Source organism: Littorina saxatilis, linkage group LG9, assembly GCF_037325665.1.
Source record: "Littorina saxatilis isolate snail1 linkage group LG9, US_GU_Lsax_2.0, whole genome shotgun sequence".
Lineage (NCBI taxonomy): Eukaryota > Metazoa > Mollusca > Gastropoda > Littorinimorpha > Littorinidae > Littorina > Littorina saxatilis.
Genome location: NC_090253.1, coordinates 28,247,281 through 28,271,054, shown reverse-complemented (window position 1 = coordinate 28,271,054; position 23,774 = coordinate 28,247,281). Strand labels below are relative to the sequence as shown.

General features: G+C 42.0%; 1 protein-coding gene across 1 annotated transcript; it reads left to right on the top strand.

Moving 5' to 3' along the window:
- The first annotated feature begins 50 nt into the window (after positions 1-50).
- LOC138975784 (GPN-loop GTPase 1-like) lies at positions 51-23,690 on the top strand. The gene is made up of 12 exons (XM_070348537.1): positions 51-255; positions 1,358-1,451; positions 6,828-6,867; positions 7,137-7,203; positions 7,690-7,727; positions 8,226-8,304; positions 9,389-9,529; positions 12,879-13,025; positions 14,013-14,095; positions 17,802-17,941; positions 19,562-19,678; positions 23,021-23,690. The coding sequence occupies exons 1-12, from the start codon at positions 76-78 to the stop codon at positions 23,131-23,133; spliced, it is 1,239 nt and encodes a 412-aa protein (XP_070204638.1). The 5' UTR covers positions 51-75; the 3' UTR covers positions 23,134-23,690.
- Positions 23,691-23,774: the final 84 nt, after the last annotated feature.

The window sequence follows — 23,774 nt, the reverse complement described above, 5'->3', positions numbered from 1 at the left end:
AGAAATTGTAAGTGTGCATATTTACTGACTTTGAAGAAATCCGAATTGACGGCTTCTAATAAAACTCACGTCAAGATGGCGGAAGCAATGCCGTGCGAAAATGAGCAAATGAAAAGTACTGAGGACAGCCAGAATCTCACGGCGGAGACAAATAATCCGGCACCTGGTGATGGCCCTCAACCACCCAAACAACAGAAACCAATATGTGTTATAGTTCTCGGCATGGCGGGGTCAGGAAAAACAACTTTTGTGCAGGTCTCCGATACAAGTTCTCTCTCTCTCTCTCTCTCTTCTCGAGCTCTCTTTTCTCTCTCTCTCACTTTCACTTTCAGTAACAATCAGGGATATCATCCTCGAAGGAGAAGGAGCCCAGTTTCATTACAGTGCAGAATTTATTTGCGATCCTGTATTATGTACTCATTCACAAAACAAGAACAATAATATTTCAAGTAGGCCTAATTATATTAATTCATACAATTACAACTTATCAGACTGAAGGCAGGGTAATCATGAACTTTAATGTGTTAAATTCATAGCTCAGAATCCAGTGGCATTCTTTACTAATTTTTGATACAAGTCCCTGTAATCAAACCAAAGAACATTTGTCGTGAAATTAATTGAGGGATTGAGCTCCAAACTTAAGCATATTTAATTAATTTGGTTGTTTGATCGACGAAAGAGCCGCTAAAAATAAAATGGCGTACGTTGTCAACCAAGGGACATCATTGACACGATAAAGTCCGCTCATATGGATAATTTCTTCTTCGACGCAAGTGAACAAAATGCTTTCGTACAGTTCATCGGAGTTCATTCCGTGACTTCAAGTTCAAAGGGATCTAAAATGACTTGTTATGATTACAAGTGCGGGTTCTACAAATTTGGAGGCTTAAATGCCTCTGAATTATGAGCTATGAATGTAACACACTAAAGTTCAACATTACCGAAGGCAGACACAGCCCATACGCCGTTTATGTTATGTAGACAAAATACTTGTGACAGAATAATCGATACCATGTTAGTGGCCGCCTAACAGGGGAAGATGTTAATTGTTATGTTATGTCATGTGTATTTTGGGTTGTGTCCATCATTTTATTAGACTGAGACGGGCTCTGTTGTTAAGATGGTTAAAAAAACGAAAAGTAAACACCTGTCAATTAGTGAGTTACTGCCAAAAGAGTAAGCCTGAGTATTGAGTACACTAGCTGACACAGCTGTGACAGGAAAAAGTAGTTGAACAATGAATCGCAAGATAGTCAGCATCACTTTCATTGCAGTGTAAAACTCAGTTTTATTAAACGTTAGTTGTTTTTTTCACTGGTAAGTGGTATCATTATTGAATAAGACTTGCTTTTTACAGCGGATAACAGCTCATCTGCACGCAAAGAAGACTCCACCATACGTCCTGAATCTGGACCCTGCTGTGATGAATGTTCCATATCCAGCCAATATTGGTGAGAACTGTTTTTGAGTACATGTACCTATAAGTATAACAGTCTATAGGTATAATATAAATTAGGCCAAAAAAAATAGGTCTGTTTACGGTAACATAGGCCCTGGGACAGGCTGATCTTTCTTAACCCAGTGTGGGATTTTCAGTGGGGCGACCACCCCCAACCCAGCGCGTCCCCGGGTGGCGGATAGGGGAACGGTCTTCAGATATGGAGATCAGCCGCTTGCGGCCGCGGACCAAACTGGCTCCGGGTGGGATCCCGGCAAATCCTCCCCCCTGTGCTCTCAGGGTAGGACGTACGGGCCATGAGCTAAGGGTGAGGTAACCCCGACAGAAAACCCCGAATGCTGAAGACGGAGGACCCGGGCCGCACGGCGCATTCTAACAAACCACGGGTACACGCACTTACGCAAATGATGACACAATCAACCAGCACAGATGGAAATGGCGCTCGCCCATTGAGGACCCCCCAGGGTGGAGCAGCGTCGGGTCCCATGCCTCAAAGGGACCCAGCCCCAACTACTGGAGGTCCCTCCCGTCCGTCTTGTCACGCCAGGGGACGCGGGAGGAAAGTGACTGGCACCACCACAACCAGGAAGAAACCCAGTCAGCAGCGACCTTTTCAGGTCATGCACTGGAACGCAGAAAGTATCCTGAACAAGAAGACAGAGTTGGAGCATATCCTGCATGAGAAGAACATCAACATCTGCTGTATTCAGGAGACGCACCTGACACCACAAAAGTCCTTCAAAGTGAGAGGCTACCAATGCCTTAGGTCCGACAGAACAGACCGAAGCAAAGGAGGAATCCTGACCCTCATCAGGAACAACATCAATGCCTGTTTGATAGAAACGCACATGGAGGACTCCGAATATCAGGTGATTCGAATCCAGACGAAGACATCAGAATTCCATCTTGTCAACTTCTACTGCCCCAATGATAGACACCTCGCCCTTGACACGATCCCCGCAAAGGCCTCCAACTTCATCGTGGTGGGTGACTTCAACAGTCATTCACAGAGTTGGGGATATGACCACCTGGATCGGAGAGGAGAAGAGGTGGAGAACTGGCAGGACGACAAAGGTCTCATCCTTTTGAACAGTCCCTTTGACTGCCCTACATTCTACTCCAGAAGATGGCACACTACATCAACTCCTGACCTAGCCTTCTGCACGGAAGACATGCACCAGCTAACCAGCAGAGAGGTCGGAGAACAGCTAGGTGGAAGTGACCATCGGCCAGTCTTTTTGACCCTGGGCATGGAGTCCTGCACTGAAGCTTCCTTCCCACGGTGGAACTACAAAAGAGCGAACTGGTTCCTCTTTAGACACCGCACCAGCGAACTCACCAAAGACATCAGAGTCGAGGGTCGAGACATCAACATGGTGGCGAAGGACTTCAACATGAGCATCCTCAGAGCAGCGCGTGAGTCCATTCCCAGGGGTGCCAGGAGAGACTATAAGCCCTACTGGAGCAATGAATTGCAGGAACTGGATGATGATCTGGCAGACGCCAGAAGGGAAGCAGAAGTCAACCCGTCACAAAACAACAACATCCGCCTCCAGGAAGCCAAAGCCAAATTTCTCAAAAAGAAGCTACAGGCAAGACGGAGAAGCTGGCAAGAGAAAACAAGCTCTCTGAACCTTGAGAAGGATGGCAGAAAGCTCTGGAGGCTCACCAAGCAGTTGAATGATGAGAACACCAGCAGAGGAAAGATCACATTAGAAGAGAACGGGAAGGTGCTAACTGGAAAGCATGCTGCCAACCAATTTGCTGAAAGCTATGCAGCTGAGAGCAACCTCCATGTTAGCCCCGAGAAACAGAGAGAAGCAAGAAGAGAGAAAAGAGAGAGACCTGCCAGACAGTCGACAGTGGACGCCATGAGTCAACCACTCACACTCCACGAGCTGCACTCAGCTCTGAAAAAGTCAAAGGCAAAGAAGTCCCCTGGCCCAGACGGCATCACCAACGAGATGCTAACCCACCTTGGTAGTGCAGCAGAGAACAAGCTACTCGAGGTCTTCAACAGCAGCTGGCAAGAAGGATCGCTACCACAACTCTGGCGAGAAGCGATCATGATCCCCATCTTAAAAAAAGGGAAGGATCCAAAGAAGGCCACCAGCTATCGCCCAATCAGCCTCACCAGCTGTGTTGTGAAGACCTTGGAGAGAATTGTGAACGAGCGCCTCAGGTGGTACCTGGAATCCAGGAACCTCCTCGCCCCTGAACAAGCTGGATTCCGACAGTTCCGCAGCACTGAAGATCAGGTCACTTACCTAGCGCAAGAAGTTGAAGATGCCTTTCAGGAACAGAAGCTGGTCTTCGTCACCTGGATAGATCTTCAGAAGGCCTTTGACAAGGTCTGGAAAGATGGACTCCTTGTAAAACTGCTGAGGAAAGGCGTGTCCAGCAACATGTACCAGTGGATTCGCTCTTACCTCTATAACCGCAGGGCAAGAGTTAACGTCGACCAGACCAAAAGCAAGAAGTTCCTCCTTCGTCATGGCGTCCCTCAGGGCGGAGTCCTCTCCCCCACACTCTTCCTTCTCTTCATCGACGATCTGGTGTCTGAGATGCCCAAGGGGATCAAAGCTGCTCTCTACGCAGACGACCTTGTGATCTGGTGCAAGGAGGAGCACGCAAGTACTGCCACCTACAGAATGCAGCAAGCGGCAGATAGGCTGAACGCATGGGCAGAAGATTGGTGCGTCTCCATCAACAAGGAGAAATCCTCCACCACCCTATTCACACTGTCGCCAAAGCAGAAAGCCGGAACCATTAGGCTTGGTGGAACTCCTCTGAGAGAGGATGAAGAAGCAACGTACCTTGGTGTCACCTTTGATAGACGGCAGACCTGGAAACCACACATTGCACAGGCAGAGACGAAGGCCCGGCGCAAGCTAGCCATACTCAGGAAGCTGGCAGGTACCACCTGGGGAGCGAACGAGAAGATACTGAAGACAGTATACCAGGGAACAATCAGACCCCACCTCGAGTACGGCTCCACAGCGTGGTCAACCTCAGCCAAGACAAACCTGCAGACCCTTGACCGTGTGCAAAACCAGGCCCTCCGACTCATCACCGGTGCAATGAAATCCACGCCCATCAAGGAAATGGAGAAGCTTACCACCATCCAACCCCTCTGTCAGAGAAGAGAAGCCAAGACTATGGTACAGGCCGAGAAGCTCAAGTGCCTACCCGACCACCCCATGAAGCACAGACTGAGCAACCTCACCAAGAACCGGCTTAAACGGAGCAGTTTTGTACACGAGAGCAAGAGACTTTCTCGACAGTACAGGGAAGTCCTTCCACAGAACACTCTACCTCTGACTCAAGAAGAAGAGGAAACCCCCAAGGCAACAGAGAAACCAGGCATCCAGATCTGCACCAGTGTTCCACATGTTACCTCAGGAGAAGATCAGAATGACACAGCTCGACAGGCACTCACCTTAGCCCTGATCGACGAACAGTACCCAAAAGAGGCGTGGATCCATGTATACACCGATGGATCAGCAACTAACGCCGTGCTCAATGGAGGTGCAGGCATTCTCATCCAGTTCCCTGGGGGACATACAGCTACATCCAGCGTTGCCACTGGCAAACACTGCACAAACTATAAAGCAGAAGCAGAAGCTCTCATGCAGGCCGCCTCCTTCGTTCAGGACTCCGCAGACTCTTGCTACCAAGTTGTCTTCCTCTCGGACGCCCTTTCAGTCCTTCAGGCCCTAGAGAACGACAAACTCCCACAGCTGGCCAAAGCATTACAGATGGTCAGACAAACCAGAAGAGTTGTCCTCCAGTGGATACCAGCACACTGTGGGATACCAGGAAATGAAAGGGCAGATGAGCTGGCAAAAGAAGGAGCCGTGGAAGACCAACCTGAAAACAGTGTCAGCTTTAGTGAGCAGAAGACAATCATCAAGGCATTGATGAGGCCAAGGACAAACAGAGATGACTACCACACAATGTCCAGAGAGCAGCAAGTCAACCTCATCAGGCTGCGTACTGGCCACAACAGGCTCAATGCTCACATGAACCGAAAGTTCAAGCTGGCGCCATCACCAACCTGTGCCTGCGGTCAAGAGGACCAAACAGCGGAACACATCTTACAGCGATGTCCCTTACTAGATGAGGAACGAAAAGAAGTGTGGCCGTCACCAACTCCCTTGCAGACCAAACTATACGGCAGTCGACAGGAGTTGGAGAAAACGACAACATTTATCACCAGTGCTGGACTGATTGTGTAACCTCTGCGAACGCCAAGAAGAAGAAGAAGGTAACATAGGCCCAAAAAATAGGGTCGGTAGGTCGGGATTTTTATTATTTTTTTTTTTTTTTCCAAAAAACCATATTTTTACGTTATTTTGCAAAAAAACCAAGATTTTTTTATTTTTTTTTTCCCAAATGCCAAAGAAAAGTCTAGGGTCGCGCGAAAAAAATAGGGTCGGTCGGGTTACCGTAAACAGACTATTTTTTTTTGGCCTTATGACCATGTTGCTTGTTTTTTCTATCATGATGATGCATAACTTGTTTGTGTGGATTTTGTTTTTCTTTTGCTCAGTATGCCAGTCTCTGTGTAAACTTTGTATCATTTCTTCAGAACTGCATGTAGGGTTTGAATTAAAGCACAGACATAACCTGATTTTCTTCAGTTTAATGTAGAAGTAGAACAATTAAATCCTATTTTGGTTGAAAGTGTTTTTAACAGTTGCTGTGTTTTATTTTGACATGAAAAGATTTGTTCTGCCGCTGTCGGTTAGGGATTAGGCCCCCCCAAAAAATTGTCTGTTTCTGGTAACATGACCAAAAAAAATGGGGTAGGTAGGTAGGGATTTTTTTTTCTTTTTTTTTTTCCCCCAAATGTAGACCAATAAAACTAACTTTAAAAATCGCGCAAAGAGACTGGATTCACTATACATAGAGACAAGACACTCAACACATTTACAAATCTGTGAGTGTGACAAAGAGTGAAAGACTGAAAGAGTATGACATGTTTTTCTTTGTTTACCTGGTCTGATATTTCCATGATGAAACAGAAAAGAAGACTTAAGACATCTTAGATCTTGAGCTTGGACAAATGGGAAACATTTTTGAGTTTGGAAAAATAAAGTTTAGGGTCGGCGCCGAAATTTAGAGTCGGTCGGGTGACCAGAAACAGACAATTTTTTTTTTGGGGGGGGGGGCCTTATGGACAGAGCAGGGGTAACTTATGAGTAAGGGCTAGTTTTTGTCTGTTTGTTTGATTCAGGGACGTACCAGCCTTAAACCTTTATTCTTGCTAAATTGTTTAGTTCACAAGAATTTTACCTTGACATTTTGCTTATGCAGCAATTCTTCCAAGTTACTCTCCATGATTTATCTTTCTGTTCTGTTTCAGACATCAGGGATACAGTAAATTACAAAGAAGTTATGAAACAGTATCCTTTTACTTGAATATTTTGTCAACCAAAATGTTGAGTTGTTGGTTGTCAGGTTTGATACTTTGGCTTATTTGGGATAAGTTAGTTGAACATGTGTGTTATAATTATTTTTTTAATACTTTGTTTGTTTTCTTTGTTAATGTTATAATTTTTTTGCTTGAAGATTTGTTTTATTTTATTATTAATGTCATACAAGTTTGAACACAAGAAGAAAATGCCTATACGGCTCTATACGTGTGCATTGGAGTTTCCTTAACATAGCTCAGATACTCGCTTGGTCCAAATGGCGGAATTGTAACATCTCTCAACTTGTTTGCCACACGGTTTGATCAGGTCAGAAAGAGAGAGAGAGAGAGAGAGAGAGAGAGAGAGAGAGAGAGAGAGAGAGAGAGAGAGAGAGAGAAGAGAGAGAGAGAGAGAGAGAGAGAGAGAGAGAGAGAGAGAGAGAGAGAGAAATTGTGTTCATGTGTTTTGTGCAACAATTGCTTTCAAAACCCAAGATCTAGGAACAATAATATTCTTGCTTTGGTACATTTTTACAACAAGTTGTAATTCTTTGAAAATGGTGATATTGGAAGAAAATGCTACAGAGACAAACATTAGTGTGTATAGTAACTGATATTGATACCAAAAAATATATATTTACATTAACTTATACAGTTTTTGTTTTCCTTTACTGAGTGTATGAGAATTTTGTTCACACTAATAGTAGAGTTTATAGGTGGTTTTATTTTTACCTCTGGGTTTTTTTTCCGGTTATTGATGTTTTTGTTTGTTTTGTTTCATGAAAAGTCATGTTTCTTCTTTGCTCTATTACAGGTGATTAAACTCATTGAAAGCAAGGCAACAGATAGCAGGTGAGAAAACAAAATTGAATAATATACGCAGGGCTACTTTTACACACTTCGGGGCTGGTTTTACTGCTCTGACTTTGCCAACGACAGAGCATCTGTGGTTGACTGATGGTTTACATAAATACATACATGTACAAGTAAACATATCATCAACAGTTTATCAATGAAAAAGTTAGTTTGTTGTATACAGTTTTAATATGAACGAGGAACTAACAAACAAAGGGATTTAAGCGCTCAAAGTCTCAATAAAGACATGACTTTGCAGCAAGAATATGTGAGAATTACGCTGAACCAATCTCCTGACAGAATAACAAGCATTAAATTTAAAATTAACAAGGGACTTTCATCCTTTGAACGAGGATTGTCACATTGCATACAAAACAAATGAAAATGTCAGAGCAGGGCTGCCATATTATTCAATGTCCTGTGCTTTTATGAAACAGGAACCTAAAAAGACATTTTGGTCAGGCTTTGATTGATTGTAATGATTGTGTGACACAGGCACGTGATTCTGGACACCCCGGGTCAGATTGAAGTGTTCACTTGGTCTGCGTCAGGTTCCATCATCACAGAGTCCTTGGTAAGTTTAAACCTGTGTTTGTTATTGTAGTTTTTGGCTCACGTAAGTGTAGCCTATGCGATGATAAACTTTGTCTGTCTGTGCGTGTGTGTGTGTGTGTGTGTGTGTGTGATAAAACTTTAACATTTCCGAGTCTATGGATAAAGCTCGCATTTTTATAAGAAGATTACGTCTCGGTCAAAAGTGTTTGACGTGTGTGATAGAAACTTTAACATTTGAAGACGTCACATTATGACGTAAGAGGGTTAGACGTCACGCAAAGGAATTACTGAAAGTCTCGGTCATTGTTATTGTGAGCGAGCCGAGACTAGTTGGCAGATCCAGTGTCTCGCTTTCTTGCACAGTTTCACCTATGCTTACTGTGTGTGACAGTGTGTGTGTGTGTATGTGTGACGGAGTGATTGAGTTTGTGTTACTGTTTGTCGATTTCTTACGTGAGCCTTGAAGGCTTCGCCTCTTGTTTGTTTTGTCGTGATTTTTTAATAGATGTGGTTAACTGGTGCAAATGATTTATTTACTTTGATCTAGTTTTCCTCTCCTTTTTAAAGCACCTTTGCCTTATCCTTTATAGTTTCTCTCTCTCTCTCTCTCTCTCTCTCTCTCTCTCTCTCTCTCTCTCTCTCTCTCTCTCTCTCTCTCTCTCTCTCTCTCTCTCTCTTAATATCGTTTTCTTTGTCTGTTTATTATTTAGCCAGCCATTGTAGAGTATTCCCTCTTCAGGGCGAGGGCCAGATGTAAAATAGCATTTGATCACTGCTTATTTTATTACCCTGGGTAAATAAAGAATTGTCATTCTCTCTCTCTCTCTCTCTCTCTCTCTCTCTCTCTCTCTCTCTCTCTCTCTCTCTCTCTCTCTCTCTCTCTCTCTCTCTCTCTCTCTCTCTCTCTCTCTCTCTCTCTCTCTCTCTCTCTCACACACACACACATCAGTTTAAGTTTTTATGTCAGTGTGTTTTGTGTGTTTATATTTTTACCTTTTTTTTTAGGTGGGGGGGGGGGGGGTGATGTGTTGTTTATAAATATGTCTGTGTTGGCAGAAACGATTACCAGAACCATGATTCAGTCTGTGACTTGCATTTTCCAGGCTTCTTCCTTCCCCACGGTGGTTGTTTATGTGATGGACACGTCGCGCAGCGTGAGCCCTGTCACCTTCATGTCCAACATGCTCTACGCCTGCAGCATTCTCTACAAGACCAAGCTGCCCTTTCTCATCGCCATGAACAAGGTACAGCCCAACCTTATGTAGTTCAAACTCCAGAATCAGAAAAACGAACATGACCAGGGAACAAAAAAATCACTTTTTTCATGGTACAGTAAAACCTGCGAGCAAAGGACGCTCTTGGGGAGCCTTGCCACTGTCCTTTGTAGCAAGGTGTCCTTTCTTATGAATATGAATGCGCTAACATTTTTTTGGAGAAAAAAACCACCAACAGCCAAATGAATTACATGATTGTTTGTTAGTGGTACATGTGGTTTTATTGTATGTATGTGTGCATGTTTATATATAAATGTAAATAGAGTGTCTATGCATGTTTAGTTATTTTATTTTATTTCATTACATGTAATACAAATGAAAACCAAAACTTGATGTTCAGAAAAACAATTTCAAATTCCAAACTGTGCATTAGTCATGCAGAAAGTGACAAAGAGAAAAAGTTCAAGGATAGTCTGCAACATGTATGTACAAAACCACAATCAGTAAGTTTATCACTGGGGTTTGCGGAAAAAGAGAGAGAGAGAGAGAGAGAGAGAGAGAGAGAGAGAGAGAGAGAGAGAGAGAGAGAGAGAGAGAGAGAGAGAGAGAGAGAGAGAGAGAGAGAGAGAGAGAGAGAGGAGAGAGAGAGAGAGAGAGAGAGAGAGAGAGAGAGAGAGAGAGAGAGAGAGGTGCAATCGGTTTCTTACGACCTGAAGCAATGGGCCATTCACGGGAAGATTCTTTGATCGAGCTGTTGAAAACCACTCGAAGAGTTCTTCGTTCAACTCATCATAGGTTGTTTTTATATTTAGTCAAGTTTTGACTAAATATTTTAACATCGAGGGGGAATCGAAACGAGGGTTGTGGTGTATGTGCGTGTGTGTGTGTGTGTGTGTGTCTGTCTGTGTGTGTGTGTGTGTAGAGCGATTCAGACTAAACTACTGGACCGATCTTTATGAAATTTGACATGACAGTTCCTGGGTATGAAATCCCCGAACGTTTTTTTCATTTTTTTGATAAATGTCTTTGATGACGTCATATCCGGCTTTTCGTGAAAGTTGAGGCGGCACTGTCACGCCCTCATTTTTCAACCAAATTGGTTGAAATTTTGGTCAAGTAATCTTCGACGAAGCCCGGACTTCGGTATTGCATTTCAGCTTGGTGGCTTAAAAATTAATTAATGACTTTGGTCATTAGAAATCTGAAAATTGTAAAAAAAAATAACAATTTATAAAACGATCCAAATTTACGTTTATCTTATTCTCCATTATGTGCTGATTCCAAAAACATATAAATATGTTATATTCGGATTAAAAACAAGCTCTGAAAATTAAATATATAAAAATTATTATCAAAATTAAATTGTCCAAATCAATTTAAAAACACTTTCATCTTATTCCTTGTCGGTTCCTGATTCCAAAAACATATAGATATGATATGTTTGGATTAAAAACACGCTCAGAAAGTTAAAACAAAGAGAGGTACAGAAAAGCGTGCTATCCTTCTTAGCGCAACTACTACCCCGCTCTTCTTGTCAATTTCACTGCCTTTGCCATGAGCGGTGGACTGACGATGCTACGAGTATACGGTCTTGCTGAAAAATGGCATTGCGTTCAGTTTCATTCTGTGAGTTCGACAGCTACTTGACTAAATATTGTATTTTCGCCTTACGCGACTTGTTCTTCTCTTAACACATGTTGCCGTCGATCTGGCACCGGAGTCCCACTGACTGAGAATTTGTGTTCGATCAGCTTTTATGTTGGAAATTTGAGTTTTTCCGCAATTCAGCTCATCAGCAACTTTTCGAACGGACAGCCCCTTGTCCAGGCCAATTTCTTTATGACATCGACTCTCTCTTCTAAAGTCAAACATTTTCGTTTTGGCATGATGAGACGAAGACGAAGGATGAGACAAAGATGCATCACAGTACAGACAGTAAAAACCCGTGTATTTGTTTGTGAGTTCACGGCATCGACCAATGAGCGTGCACCATACAAAAATCAACGTCTTTCAAGTGCTGTCATTGTCTTACAAAATAAGCTTCTCGCGCGTTCACATCGCCAGCGAGATTGTATTTGCAGAACCAAGATGGCGGACCAGCGTCTGCTAAAAGCTGTCTGCTTCAAGGGTTTGTCCGTTGTTGACAAATAACGAACCCAATCAGGACCAAAAAAGGGTGTCCGCGTCCGCGCCTTTGAGGTGTTCGCTCTTTTAAGGTGTTTTTGAGTGTAAAATACATCCGTCCTCACTTGAATTGTCCGTTATGCTAAGGTGTCTGCCGAAATAAGGGTCCGCTAGATGCAGGTTTTACTGTAGTGTCTCCCCTTAAGACCTCAATTTATTTTTTTTTTAAATCGGGTTTTAAAAAAGAGGGGTCTTAAAATAGGGTTAATTTTACAGAGCTTATGAACAGAAAATGTGAAAAAGCAAGGTCTTAAAATGGAGGAATTGTTGGGTTTTAAAAGGGTGTTTCACTGTATCAGTGTTCTGAATGAATATGCAAAACTACTTTTTCTTGGAACTATTTTTAAAATAAATTTGTTTTGCTAAGTGTTTCTTTGTTTGTTTAAATACTGTCAATACCATTACATTGTACCACCTAAGGGACCAACCAAAAGTGGGTATTGTAATGGAAATTTGAATTATCAAGATGGAAATCTCATTGGGGGTCCTTCATCAATCAATCAATGAGTCTTATATCGCGCATATTCCGTGGGTACAGTTCTAGGCGCTCTGCAGTGATGCCGTGTGAGATGACATTTTATACGGCCAGTAAATTGCAGCCATTTCGACGCATATTTACCTTTCACGGCCTATTATTCCAAGTCACACGGGTATAGGTAGACAATTATTAACTGTGCCTAAGCAATTTTGCCAGGAAAGACCCTTTTGTCAATCGTGGGATCTTTAACGTACACACCCAATGTAGTGTACACGGGGGGAGGTTCGGACACCGAAGAGAGTCTGCACACAAAGTTGACTCTGTGAAATAAATTTCCGCCGAACCTGGGATCGAACTCACGCTGACACGCTTCGTAAGGGCAGGTTGGACTGTACTGTGGTAGTTTTGCAATTTTGAAAATCTTTGTATTCCTGTATTTTGAGTACTTAGAAGCATGCCTTATTTACTTGCTTAAGACATGCTTGATTGCAAAATGTAGTGCATTTTTTCATGGGTCTCTGTTTTTGATAATTTATGGGAATACTATTAGATAAGATGCTTGCTTGCATGTGTTCTGAGCTTTGTGGAATTTGAACAGCATTAGAATTGACCTCAGTTTGGAAAGCCTGTGTTTTGGATTTTTCAATGTGGTCATGAAGGTAGAAATAAAACTTTTATTAGCGTTCATTTGATGTTTAATTTTCCTTCATACAACAGATTGACATTGTGAGCCATAGCTTTGCTGTGGAGTGGATGCGTGACTTTGAGACGTTTCAAGATGCGCTGGAGCATGAAACATCATACGTCTCCAACCTGACACGGTCCATGAGCTTGGTTCTGGATGAATTCTACACAAACCTCAGGGTAAGGGTAATGTCTTACTCTTAGACTTCGAAATAAATGGGGGTGGGGGGGGGGGGTCCATGGCCTGTGCAATGTCAAAACTCATCACGTTGCTGCCTTTACTGCACGCCATCTCTAGGATCTGCAGCCCAAATTTCCTTGAGGAAAATCCCCAGACCAAAATACACATACCTGAAACCAAAAGCACCACACACATTCAAAAAAACAAGCAAACAAACAAGACAAAACAAACTGATCGAAGTGTTTGCATGGATATCAGAATAGAAGTACAGTAGTTGCGTTTCTGACATCGTCCATGCAAATGTGGGTTATATATTGTCAGATATTTAATCAAATTAGTTTTGAGGAATTGTAAGAATGCCTTGCTTAAATTAAGGCCAAGAAAAAATTCAGTGTTTCCCATTCCCCTCCTGACCTCAGATTACTTTTTACCCTTCCAAAAAAATTTATTAGAAATAACAAAACTTGATTTTCCAGACTTAACAACTGGAAAGTTTCTTGCCAATAAAAATTGGGGATTCTATCATGTGTGTGTGCGTTCGGTTTTGCTATGGAAAATCACCGTGAGCTCTTGCGAGTAGGGGCGAATAATAAGTGTTCATTATTATTGTTAGGCACACCAAAAAAATAGTCTGTTTACGGTATCCCGATCGACCCTATTTTTTCGCGCGACCCTAGACTTTTTTTTGGCATTTGGGAAAAAATAGAAATAAAAAAAAAAAAAATCTTTGTTTTTTGGCAAAATAACTTAAAAATATGGGTTTTTTTAGAGAGAAAAAAATCCCGACCTACCGACCCTATTTTTTTTGCCTATGTTACCGTAAACAGACTATTTTCGGGGGGGCCTTACTATTACATGAGCCTGTGTAAGTAAACACAAAATTCAATCCCTCCTAACCCAAAAAATAAATAAGGACCTACTGACCCCCATTTTTGGGGCCTTGTCATTGTAACAAACATTCTAATTGTATTTACATGTGTGTGCAGTGTGTGGGTGTGTCAGCAGTTACAGGAGAAGGGACGGATGAGTTTTTCCAGAAAGTTGATGAAGCGGCTGAAGAATATGAAAAGTAAGTGTATGGGTGTTGTTAAATATTTTGCTTTACAGCTGTCCGGGTAATTTTAACATAACTCTTTTCATGAGGAATATTCCTGCCTTACCGATTGGGAGTCAAAGATTAGAGAAGGACAGATGCATGTGTGAGGGGGGGGGGGGGGGGGGGGGGGGAGGCGGCAGACAGTTTAATCTGTTTTTTTCTGTTGTGTTTTGTGCCAGTCATTGGGATGTCAGATGTTGAGAAGATGTTGTGGATCAAAATATTTGTTTGTTCACATTCCTTATGCTGATTATGCTGGGAGGAAGTAAGGAACTTTAAATGAAAACCTCTGAAAAGACTGTAGGCAGGTTTCACGGTAATCAGACTCTTTGATGTGTGTAAACTTTGCCTTCAAATTACTTGCTTACTGTGTTGATTTTCATCATGTTTTCTGCTTGGCATGAGTAAGTATGGTATTTGCAATACAAAAAAATAAATAAAAGCTAAAATGTTTGTGTTTGAGCAATTATTTGAGCGCGTTTTTCGAAGCGAACGTGTGAATCCTGACAGACACCATTTCCTTCTGTCACATGACCCCATCTCAAAGTGTGATTCAACAGACACAAAAATAACACACAAAACTTATGATAATGGGGTTATTAATTCAATTAATACACAAGGTTAGTCTCTGACTAGAGAAAATAGGGAAACAATATCAAATGGGAGCATAAAACCGTTTCTGGAAAAATTTTCAATCACCACCGAAAGTGTCTGTCAGTAAAAAAAACCACGTGCTTTGTTTGCAAAGCAAAGCCTAATTTTACACATCGCGTGCTTTTGTCTGTTATTCTTGCTTGTGAACATCATTTTATTGATGTTCTTCACTGGAAAGCAGGTGTATCATCAACAGTATCACAAAATCGCAAAGAATGAACATTTTTGTTGTGATCCGACCGGTGTCTGTAGACTGAATCACACGTTCGGCAAACTTCGTTTTTAACGGAAATAACCGAGCCTTTAATCGGAAACGACGTTTCAACCGCTTCATATCGTCTGCAGGAAGAAAAAGAGGAATGCGATACCCAGTGAGTAAAACATTTAATCGTTTTTAGTGCCTTTTGATCAAGTTTTGTTGCGTCTGTCAGCAACGTTCGTCAACCCAACGTTCGGCACAGCGACGCACGCATACGGATTTGCAGCGTTTGCATTCGGAAAGTGAGGGATTTGTGAGTTCGTTTGCATAATTTCAATCGCTAGTAGGTTTTCCCTTCGTCTCCCATTCTTGTGTGTACATGTTATTGGCATTTCATTGTGTAAATTGAAAGTTTGTGAGTAACAGTAGTAAAATCTGTCGAACGTTGGCAACGCTGACAGACGGAAATATCGAACGTTGCCTTCAATGACAGACTGGCTTGGCGATCGTACTTTCGATTCGTAGGAACACAATATATAGAGACAACAATGTGCGCTCGTTACCACAACGGTCATGAACCGGTGTAACACAAAATTTTTACTCCACGAAAAATTGACTCGGACGGAGTAAACTTCCAGTAAAAATCTTGTACGAAAAAAGAACTCACAAGGAACTAAATTTTTACTCCCCAAATATTTACTCCCAGTAAACATCTCGTACGAGAAACTTAGGGCCTACTCCTTCGTTTATAATTCGCGCAATATCCCATTTACGTGCAATCCCGTTTTGCCGCCGTCCCATTTTGGCGACATTTAACAAGCCAAGCGTCATTTTACTACCGCATCCCATTTTGGCGCAATCCCGTTTCGCCGCTATCCCATTTTTTTGAATTTTTTTTTCTTTTTACATTTAGTCAAGTTTTGACTAAATGTTTAACATAGAGGGGGAATCGAGACGAGGGTCGTGGTGTATGTGTGTCTGTGTGTGTGTGTGTGTGTGAGTGTGTGTGTGTGTGTGTGTGTGCGTGTGTGTGTGTAGAGCGATTGAGAGTAAACTACTGGACCGATCTTTATGAAATTTGACATGAGAGTTACTGGGTATGATATCCCCAGACGTTTTTTTCAGTTTTTCGATAAATGTCTTTCATGACGTCATATCCGGCTTTTTTTTTAAAGTTGAGGCGGCACTGTCACACCCTCATTTTTCAATCAAATTGATTGAAATTTTGGCCAAGCAATCTTCGACAAAGGCCGGACTTCGGTATTGCATTTCAGCTTGGTGGCGTAAATATTAGTTTATGACTTTGGTCATTAAAAATCTGAAAATTGTAATTAAAATTATTTTTTTATAAAACGATCTAAATGTACGTTCATCTTATTCTTCATCATTTTCTGATTCCAAAAACATATAAATATGTTATATTCGGATTAAAAACAAGGTCTGAAAATTAAAAATATAAAAATTATTATCAAAATCAATGGACGTCTACCCACAACACGCCACTGGATGCCGCGTGGTGCCAGTCGTGAAAACCAGGTTCTTTGTCCCACAGTGAGACATTCAAGTTGGGGACTTTGTGACCGCTGACTTTGTCAGCATGGATGGAAAGGTGGAGAGATACAGGGCGGTGATCATCCCCAAGTCAACCCATTTCCCCGATGGGCCAGATCGAGAGGAGATCTGTGTGAAGTGTTTGCGCGCAAAAGACAATGGGAGATACTATGTCTTTCCTAATTTTGATGACATTTCATGCTTGCCAATGGCTCAGATAAAAAAAAATCCCACCAACGAACCATGAACAACAGGGGGGATTACTATTTTGACATGTGACCAAGTCTCATTTGAGCGTTCACAGTGTTACCTGAGAATAGCACACCCCCTTGAATTGGGACCAAAGAAAAAGCGTTGTATATATGCATTTTTGAATGCTTTTCTAAAGTCATAAGTTCATTTGTGAAAAAAATAAATTTTTAGGGATTGTTTTGCTGAATGCATGCAGTTAAGAAATTGACCCCGTTTTCAAATTTAGGGGGTAGGGTTGCCCCATAGCCCACGTATGTCTGTGTGACTGTGTCAAATATCAATCTACTTTGCGTACAAACTGTATAGATGTTTGTTTTTCGATTTTAGAATGATTTCTTAAGCTGGTTAGAACTTCTGAGGTCTACAGGAAACGATAAAGATAAAAAATGTACAAAATATAAGTAGCGTCCTTTATCTTACCATTGTTCTGATCAATACTGTCCCTTTATTTGCAAGTTAACCGTTTTTATTAATGTGTTCAAGGAGTATGTTAAAAATTATTATCAAAGGTTGCTTTAAACAGCACCTTTGGGCAGTTATTATGCACTGAAGTTGTAAAAGCATGTTTTGGGGGTTTTAGGATATAGCGTCTTGGAACGCCAATCATCTTGGAAATACGAATGTTCATATAATTTTTTTTACTGTTTTGGATAGATAAAAAGTTGAACTCTTGGTGCAAACTGTTTTTTGGCCCCTGTTTGACTATTTATTATTTTGGAATATTGTGTGTGAGAGGGAAACTGCAATCCTCAATATCATGAAACGTGCCTGTACATTAAAAAAGAAGAAAAACCTGTGTTTGCAGAGTCATGTGATTCTCTACTTACTAGAGAAAGACCACCCATGTCATAACTAAACCATATACTCACACGTGTGTATATTATGTAAATGAGGTTGTATCAAACTACAGTCTGGCTTTTGCTCGCATTTGAATATTTGAAGAAAACAAAATTGTGTAAATCTGGTATCACACAGCAAGCCAGGTAATATTCTCTAAGTGTGTTCTTGTTGGACTGTTGACAGAGAGTACAGACCCATGTACGAGAAGCTGCGACAAGAGAAAGAAGATGGTGCTAAGAAAGAACAAGAGGAAGAGATGAGGCGTTTCCGTAGCGACCACAAGCCAGGGGATAAAGTAGCAGCTATGGCTGGTCCTGAAAAAGGTACAGTTTGCAATACAGTGACTGCCCCCTCTTTTCACACCTTCAAGAAATGGAGAAAAGTATGTCTTAAAAGGTATGGAGTCTTAAAGGCACAGTGCAGCTCACAGCCTTCGTTTTGCGTTTTTGTTGCAGCTGAGTGCATTTACAGTTCAAAAATCCTCCTATGGTAGTAAAACAAACCCAAAACTACCCAACGACGACATCTGTGAAGCTCGACAGTTTCTTGTTCACGCGAGTGCATAAATTAACCTAGTTATTACGTGGTGTTTGGTCGGAGTTCGATTCAACTTGAGGGATTCCGGCCTCCATTTTGTTTTACACAAACTCATGATGACGTCTGACATAGTTTGCTTAGTGACGTGTCTTTTTGTGCATGATGTGGTGATCTACCTGATCTAAATTTAGATCCAAAAATAGGTCAAGACCAGCCGGGTCTGAGTACGAAATTAATTCGTAAAAAAATTGCAGTTCTTGACTCTTTGGGTGCAAGTCAATGAAACTTGGTAGTTCTTCTAACGGATAGCTGCCTGAGGTATGACTAAAAGCCCCAGGGGCTCCGTGCACCTGGATTTGACAAGTTCATTACCTTTAATGAGATATGATACCGATACATGCACAGCCTGACCTTACAAGGGACTTTTTACTGCTGGTATGGCGAAGTAGCCGAGACAAACTCCGTTCTCAACACACACAAAATCAGCTCCTCGGGAGACATGCAGAATAGTGACAGATTTTTGGCGTGATGCAATTTTGTTGGCATTTGAAATCTCACTTTGGAAGAGAGAGTCTAAAAGAGACATCTTGGTTTGTGTAATTGGTGTCTTCTGTCATTAAAATGAAGGTAAATTTACTGACTTTATAAACAGAAAATCTGGAAAACGAGGGTCTGACATAGAGGGTGGTCTTCAGTTCACTGAAGGTGTCCTTTCACGAACAAGACGCTTCATTGTTGATATACTGCAGACGATACCGATGCATGCACAATCTGTGGTGACCTTCTTCGGAGTTATTCACTGCTGATAAAATTTGGTCACCGAGACAAACTTTGTTCTCAAAACTCTTTGTCATTTCCTCGGGAGACATACATCAGTAGGGACAGAACTATTATGTAACGCCATTATACTTTGTGGTGTCTTCTCAAACTTTGCATCACTTTTTACCTCAGCGATTTATTTCACTTTTGAAGAAAGGGTCAAAAAGAGACATCTTTTTTTTTTCTTTTTCTTTTTTTTTTGAGACGTTGTCACATATCTAAGATTTGCTATAAAAGACTAACGAACAGCATTAGATCTATGTCCTTTTTGGGGAGATCCTTAGGCACGCACAAATTTCCGATGATTTTGTTGTTCTTTTTTTTTTGTCTAGGTGCATGTGCCTTTTTATTGTCCGAAACTTGTGTGCGAGGTGTGTCCCCCGGATGTCATATAAGGATAGCTAGTTTCCATGTAAAGTCTGCTCAGTCAAGTTTTGTCGAGTTCTTTGGTGTTTTTTTTTTAGGTCCAATTAAAAAATAAATTAGGCCTTATCCTTTCACCACTGTGTGTCAAAGTCCCCACATGGCACATTTTGTTCAACCAAACTGAATGAAAACATTGCCTTTGTGTTTCAAAAATTGTGCAGACCTGGCCTACAGCAAACCGGACAGTATCTACCTTCACGCTCCTGTTGGTGACTTTGAAGATGATGATGAGACTGATGATGACGATGAAGGGGAATACAGGAGGGACAGTGATGATGGTCAGTGACGAGGATGGGTGATAAATCATTCCTGCAGCCATTTTCTGTCTGTGGGCAATTTACTTCATAACTATAGGAAAATTATGATTTTTAGGGCAGGAGCAGTTCTGTTTGGATGTGGTACACATGGGTTCCTCTGCGTGTGCTTGTGTTTGTATCATGTGCGTGTGTCTGTCTGTGTGTGTGTCTGTGTGTGTGTGCATTACTGTGATGCCCTCCGTCTCAGTGCGTGTCTGTGAGCAAGCCCCTTTCAACATGAATAAAAATGAGATCATCTCATTGTCTGAGACGCTGAAGGACCAGTTCTCTCAGTTGACTGGTCCTCTCTATGTAGAGTGCTTACTTCCCTTTGTTATTTTATCTGGCTAACTTTCAAGATAGCTTGTCAGCTTGACATTCAGAGGAACCCCTCCTTTAAAACATTCCATGATATGCAAAAATGAGGTCTTATAATGGGCAGAAGTCTTAAAGGTGGTCGTCTACATTTTTGCTTTTTTTCAATAATCTTATGGTTAGATTTCGCTAAAAAGTTATGTCAGATGATGAATGAACCATGGGGAAAAAAGTTGTAGAAAAAAAAATATATGTAAGAAAATTTTTATTTTTGGGTAGCGTGACTCACGCTTCCAATATTTTGTTTTCTGTTTGCTGAGAACATGTGCTTTGCCTAAAAATACTGACCAATCAAATTCATGTCACTATGCTTTTATAGCCACGCCCAAACAAGTGCAGCAACAGTTTGACACTGGAGCGCTGTCCACGCTTTTTTTTTAAACGCACGAAATGCACAGGATTTGAGAGGAGTTTTGCGCTTGGCATTTTCCAAATAAGGATATCCTACTATGAGTACTACGCTGGAATACTACAATGAATTTTCAAACGGCTACACTGGCTTCGTCTTTCCTGATCGAAAGGGGGTGTATTGTTGATATTTGTAGATAATAGACTCTGCATTTTAATGGTCAAATGGCGATTTCGGTATAAAAATGTAGACAAGGACCTTTAAAATGGAGTTGAATGTGCAGAGGTAATGAGCAGGCAATCTGAAAAGGCAACCGGGGGGGGGGGGGGGGGGGGGGGGGTTAAAGAGCAGCTGTTGGGTTGTGGCTCTCAAAATCTGTTCATCAGAATGAGTTCTCATGTAACGGAAACTATACTTAAAAATTACTTGGTGATTTTAACAGCTTGATAACACAAGTCCGAAGATTTCAGACATGCTACAATGTCTTTAATTGAAGAAAGTTTGCATTCTTGGCTGAGTCAATGCAGCCCACTCGAAAATTACTTCCCTTGGACGGGTGACGTCAGCCGAGGAATCGGTCGGGTTGAACGGTGCTCTCTTTATACCGTGTAGTGAGCGCAATCGGGTTGTCTAGTCAAGCCCTAAAGCATACTTCACGGGTAGGTGAAGAGAAACTTAGGATGGGGTGTCTTCTCCCAGGCCAAAATTTCGCAGTAAAAAATTGAGTTTATAAAGTGTCTTCTGTCCCCCTCCTGCTTTTGTTCAGGTGTTCCCACTTGAACCCTGTTTTTGTTCAACTTATTGGCATATAATGTCACGCGTCGAGGGACACAAACACACACACACACACACAAACACACTCACACAGACACACACATGCACCCACAAACACACACACACACACACCCACACCCACCACACACACACATGTAATCACACACATACATACACACACACACACACACGTGTTATCACACACACACACACACACACACACACACACATGTTATCACACACACAAACATACGTGTTATCACACACACACTTCTTCTGTCTTCTGCGTTCGTGGGCTGAAACTCCCACCTACACTCGTGTTTTTGTACGAGTGGAATTTTACGTGTATGATCGTTTTTACCCCGCCATTTAGGCAGCCATACGCCGCTTTCGGAGGACACACACACACACACGATAACCATCACAATCAGAGTTTGACAAATTCATCTTTGATTTTTTTGCGGCCGAACCCCCCTCCCCCATTTTCCACACAAGATCCACTGTTTTATCTTTGTCTTCGTCTCTCTTCTCTTTATCGTATCTAGTCTACCTACTTGAGTGAGTAACTGAAGAGGTATTGTCATTATCTCTTTCCTAGATTTTCCTAGAGTTGGTTTTTGTCTTGAATTCAGTACCTCACACGTACACGGTAATTGGCGTGACACCTCAAGCGGACCTTCTTCAGTGTAAAGTGTCTGCTGACCAGGGACACGAGGGTCTGTGGTTGAGCAACTTTATGGTTTAACCGGGTGGACTGGGGGAGTAGCAACAGCATGTGAACCACTTCAGAAATAACTTGTGAAGGTTGCAGTTGGTCAGATCAAAGAAGAGAAGATGGGAACATGGGTCCTGAGAAGATACCACCACCCAAATACTTTACTTTGTGCAAGAATCAATCACGCGTACAGCATTACAGATGCCCAGCTGTACTCTGCATTGTACTGTAAACTTCGCAGCGGCCTTATCGGGTTCCTCGGATGACGTCACTGCCAGGCTAACGCTGCGGCGTCTCTTCTTGTGCTGACAGAGTTGTCGTTCGCGGATTATGAGTCGTTTCGGCCTGCCAACTGCTTCGTTTTCTTGTGGATTGTGAGAACTAGCAGATAGTTTCACTAATTTTCATGGTTTCAAACTAATGATAAAAGTATCTTCTTCTGGACCAAATCAACAGTCTTTAGTTGAATCAACTCGGAAAACTCTTAAACGCGTGTTTGCACGCGACTCCGCGCATTTTTGAGGCCAGGCAACCCGACAGCTGCCCTTTAAGTCTTAAATCAAGATGTCTTAAAAGGGGATGTCCCATAAAGAGTAAGCTGTGTCTAAGGCCCCCCCCCCCCCCCCCCCCCCCCCAAAAAAAAATAGTCTGTTTACGGTATCCCGACCGACCCTATTTTTTCGCGCAACCCTAGACTTTGTTTTTGGCATTTTGGGGGGGGGGGGGGGGAGTAAAAAAAAAAAGTCTGTTTTTTTGCATAATAACTTAAAAATATGGTTTTTTGAAATTAAAAAAAAAAATCCCGACCTACCGACCCTATTTTTTTGGCCTATGTTACCGTAAACAGACTTTTTGTTGTTGTTTTTTTGCCTAATCATAACCATCAGTTGTTGATGTTTTTTTCTTCAGATGGGGGTGTCTTACATCAGGAGGTAATGAATGGCGATTCCACTGTATTGACAAAGAGAAAGCTGTGTCTAATCATAACCATCATTCCAGACGGGGGCGGTTTTTAAAAAAAATAAATAAAAAAAATAAAGGGGTTAGGGGGTGGGTCGACTATAGAGAGGAAGTTGTGCCTAATCATAACCATCTGTTGTTATTTCTCCAGATGACGCACCTAAGGAGGCAGCGTCGTTCAGACGGTACCTTGAGCAGCACCGACAGCGACAGGCGGAGAAGAGCCAGAAAGCCACAAACAAACCTCCACAGGCCCCGTCCTGAGGCCTTGTGTTTGGCTGTGGTGCTTGAGCGCAGGACGAGAAAGTAGATTTGGGAAAGTGGCAGGGAAGGGGGATGAGACATAGCTGCCAACCCTCACGGATTTTCCGGGAATCTCCCGAATATTACAACTTCTCTCTGCTCATATTCAAGACTAAACCCCTGGCTTTTGACTTCAGAAGGTCGGCAGCTATGATGAGATCTACATGAATGCATCACATTCATGCAGATCTCATTCCCCCCCCCCCCCCCTGTCCTTGTGTGTGTGCATATGTTTTTACTTGCTTGAATGTATTTTAGTGAGAATGTGAGTGTGTTCTGCTCATGGCTGTGTATGAGAGACATAGAGAAAGTGTGTGTATCTGTGCATGGCGTTTTGTTTTGTGACATTCATGTTAATCACAAAAGAGACTGTATGTGTTATTTCAGGGTTTGAAGACATATCAAACCACCATGGGATGCATGTTTCAAAGCTCTTCATTTGGTTGTACAAAATACATGTAGGGGAAAATGGAAATTCAAAAATGGTGTGAAAAAGATATTAAAAGAAGCAAAGCTGATATACTTCTTGTGGCATTCATTTCTTTCTGTTGCTGTGTGGGAGTTTCGTTGCATGATCATTATGTGTCCGCACATATACTCAC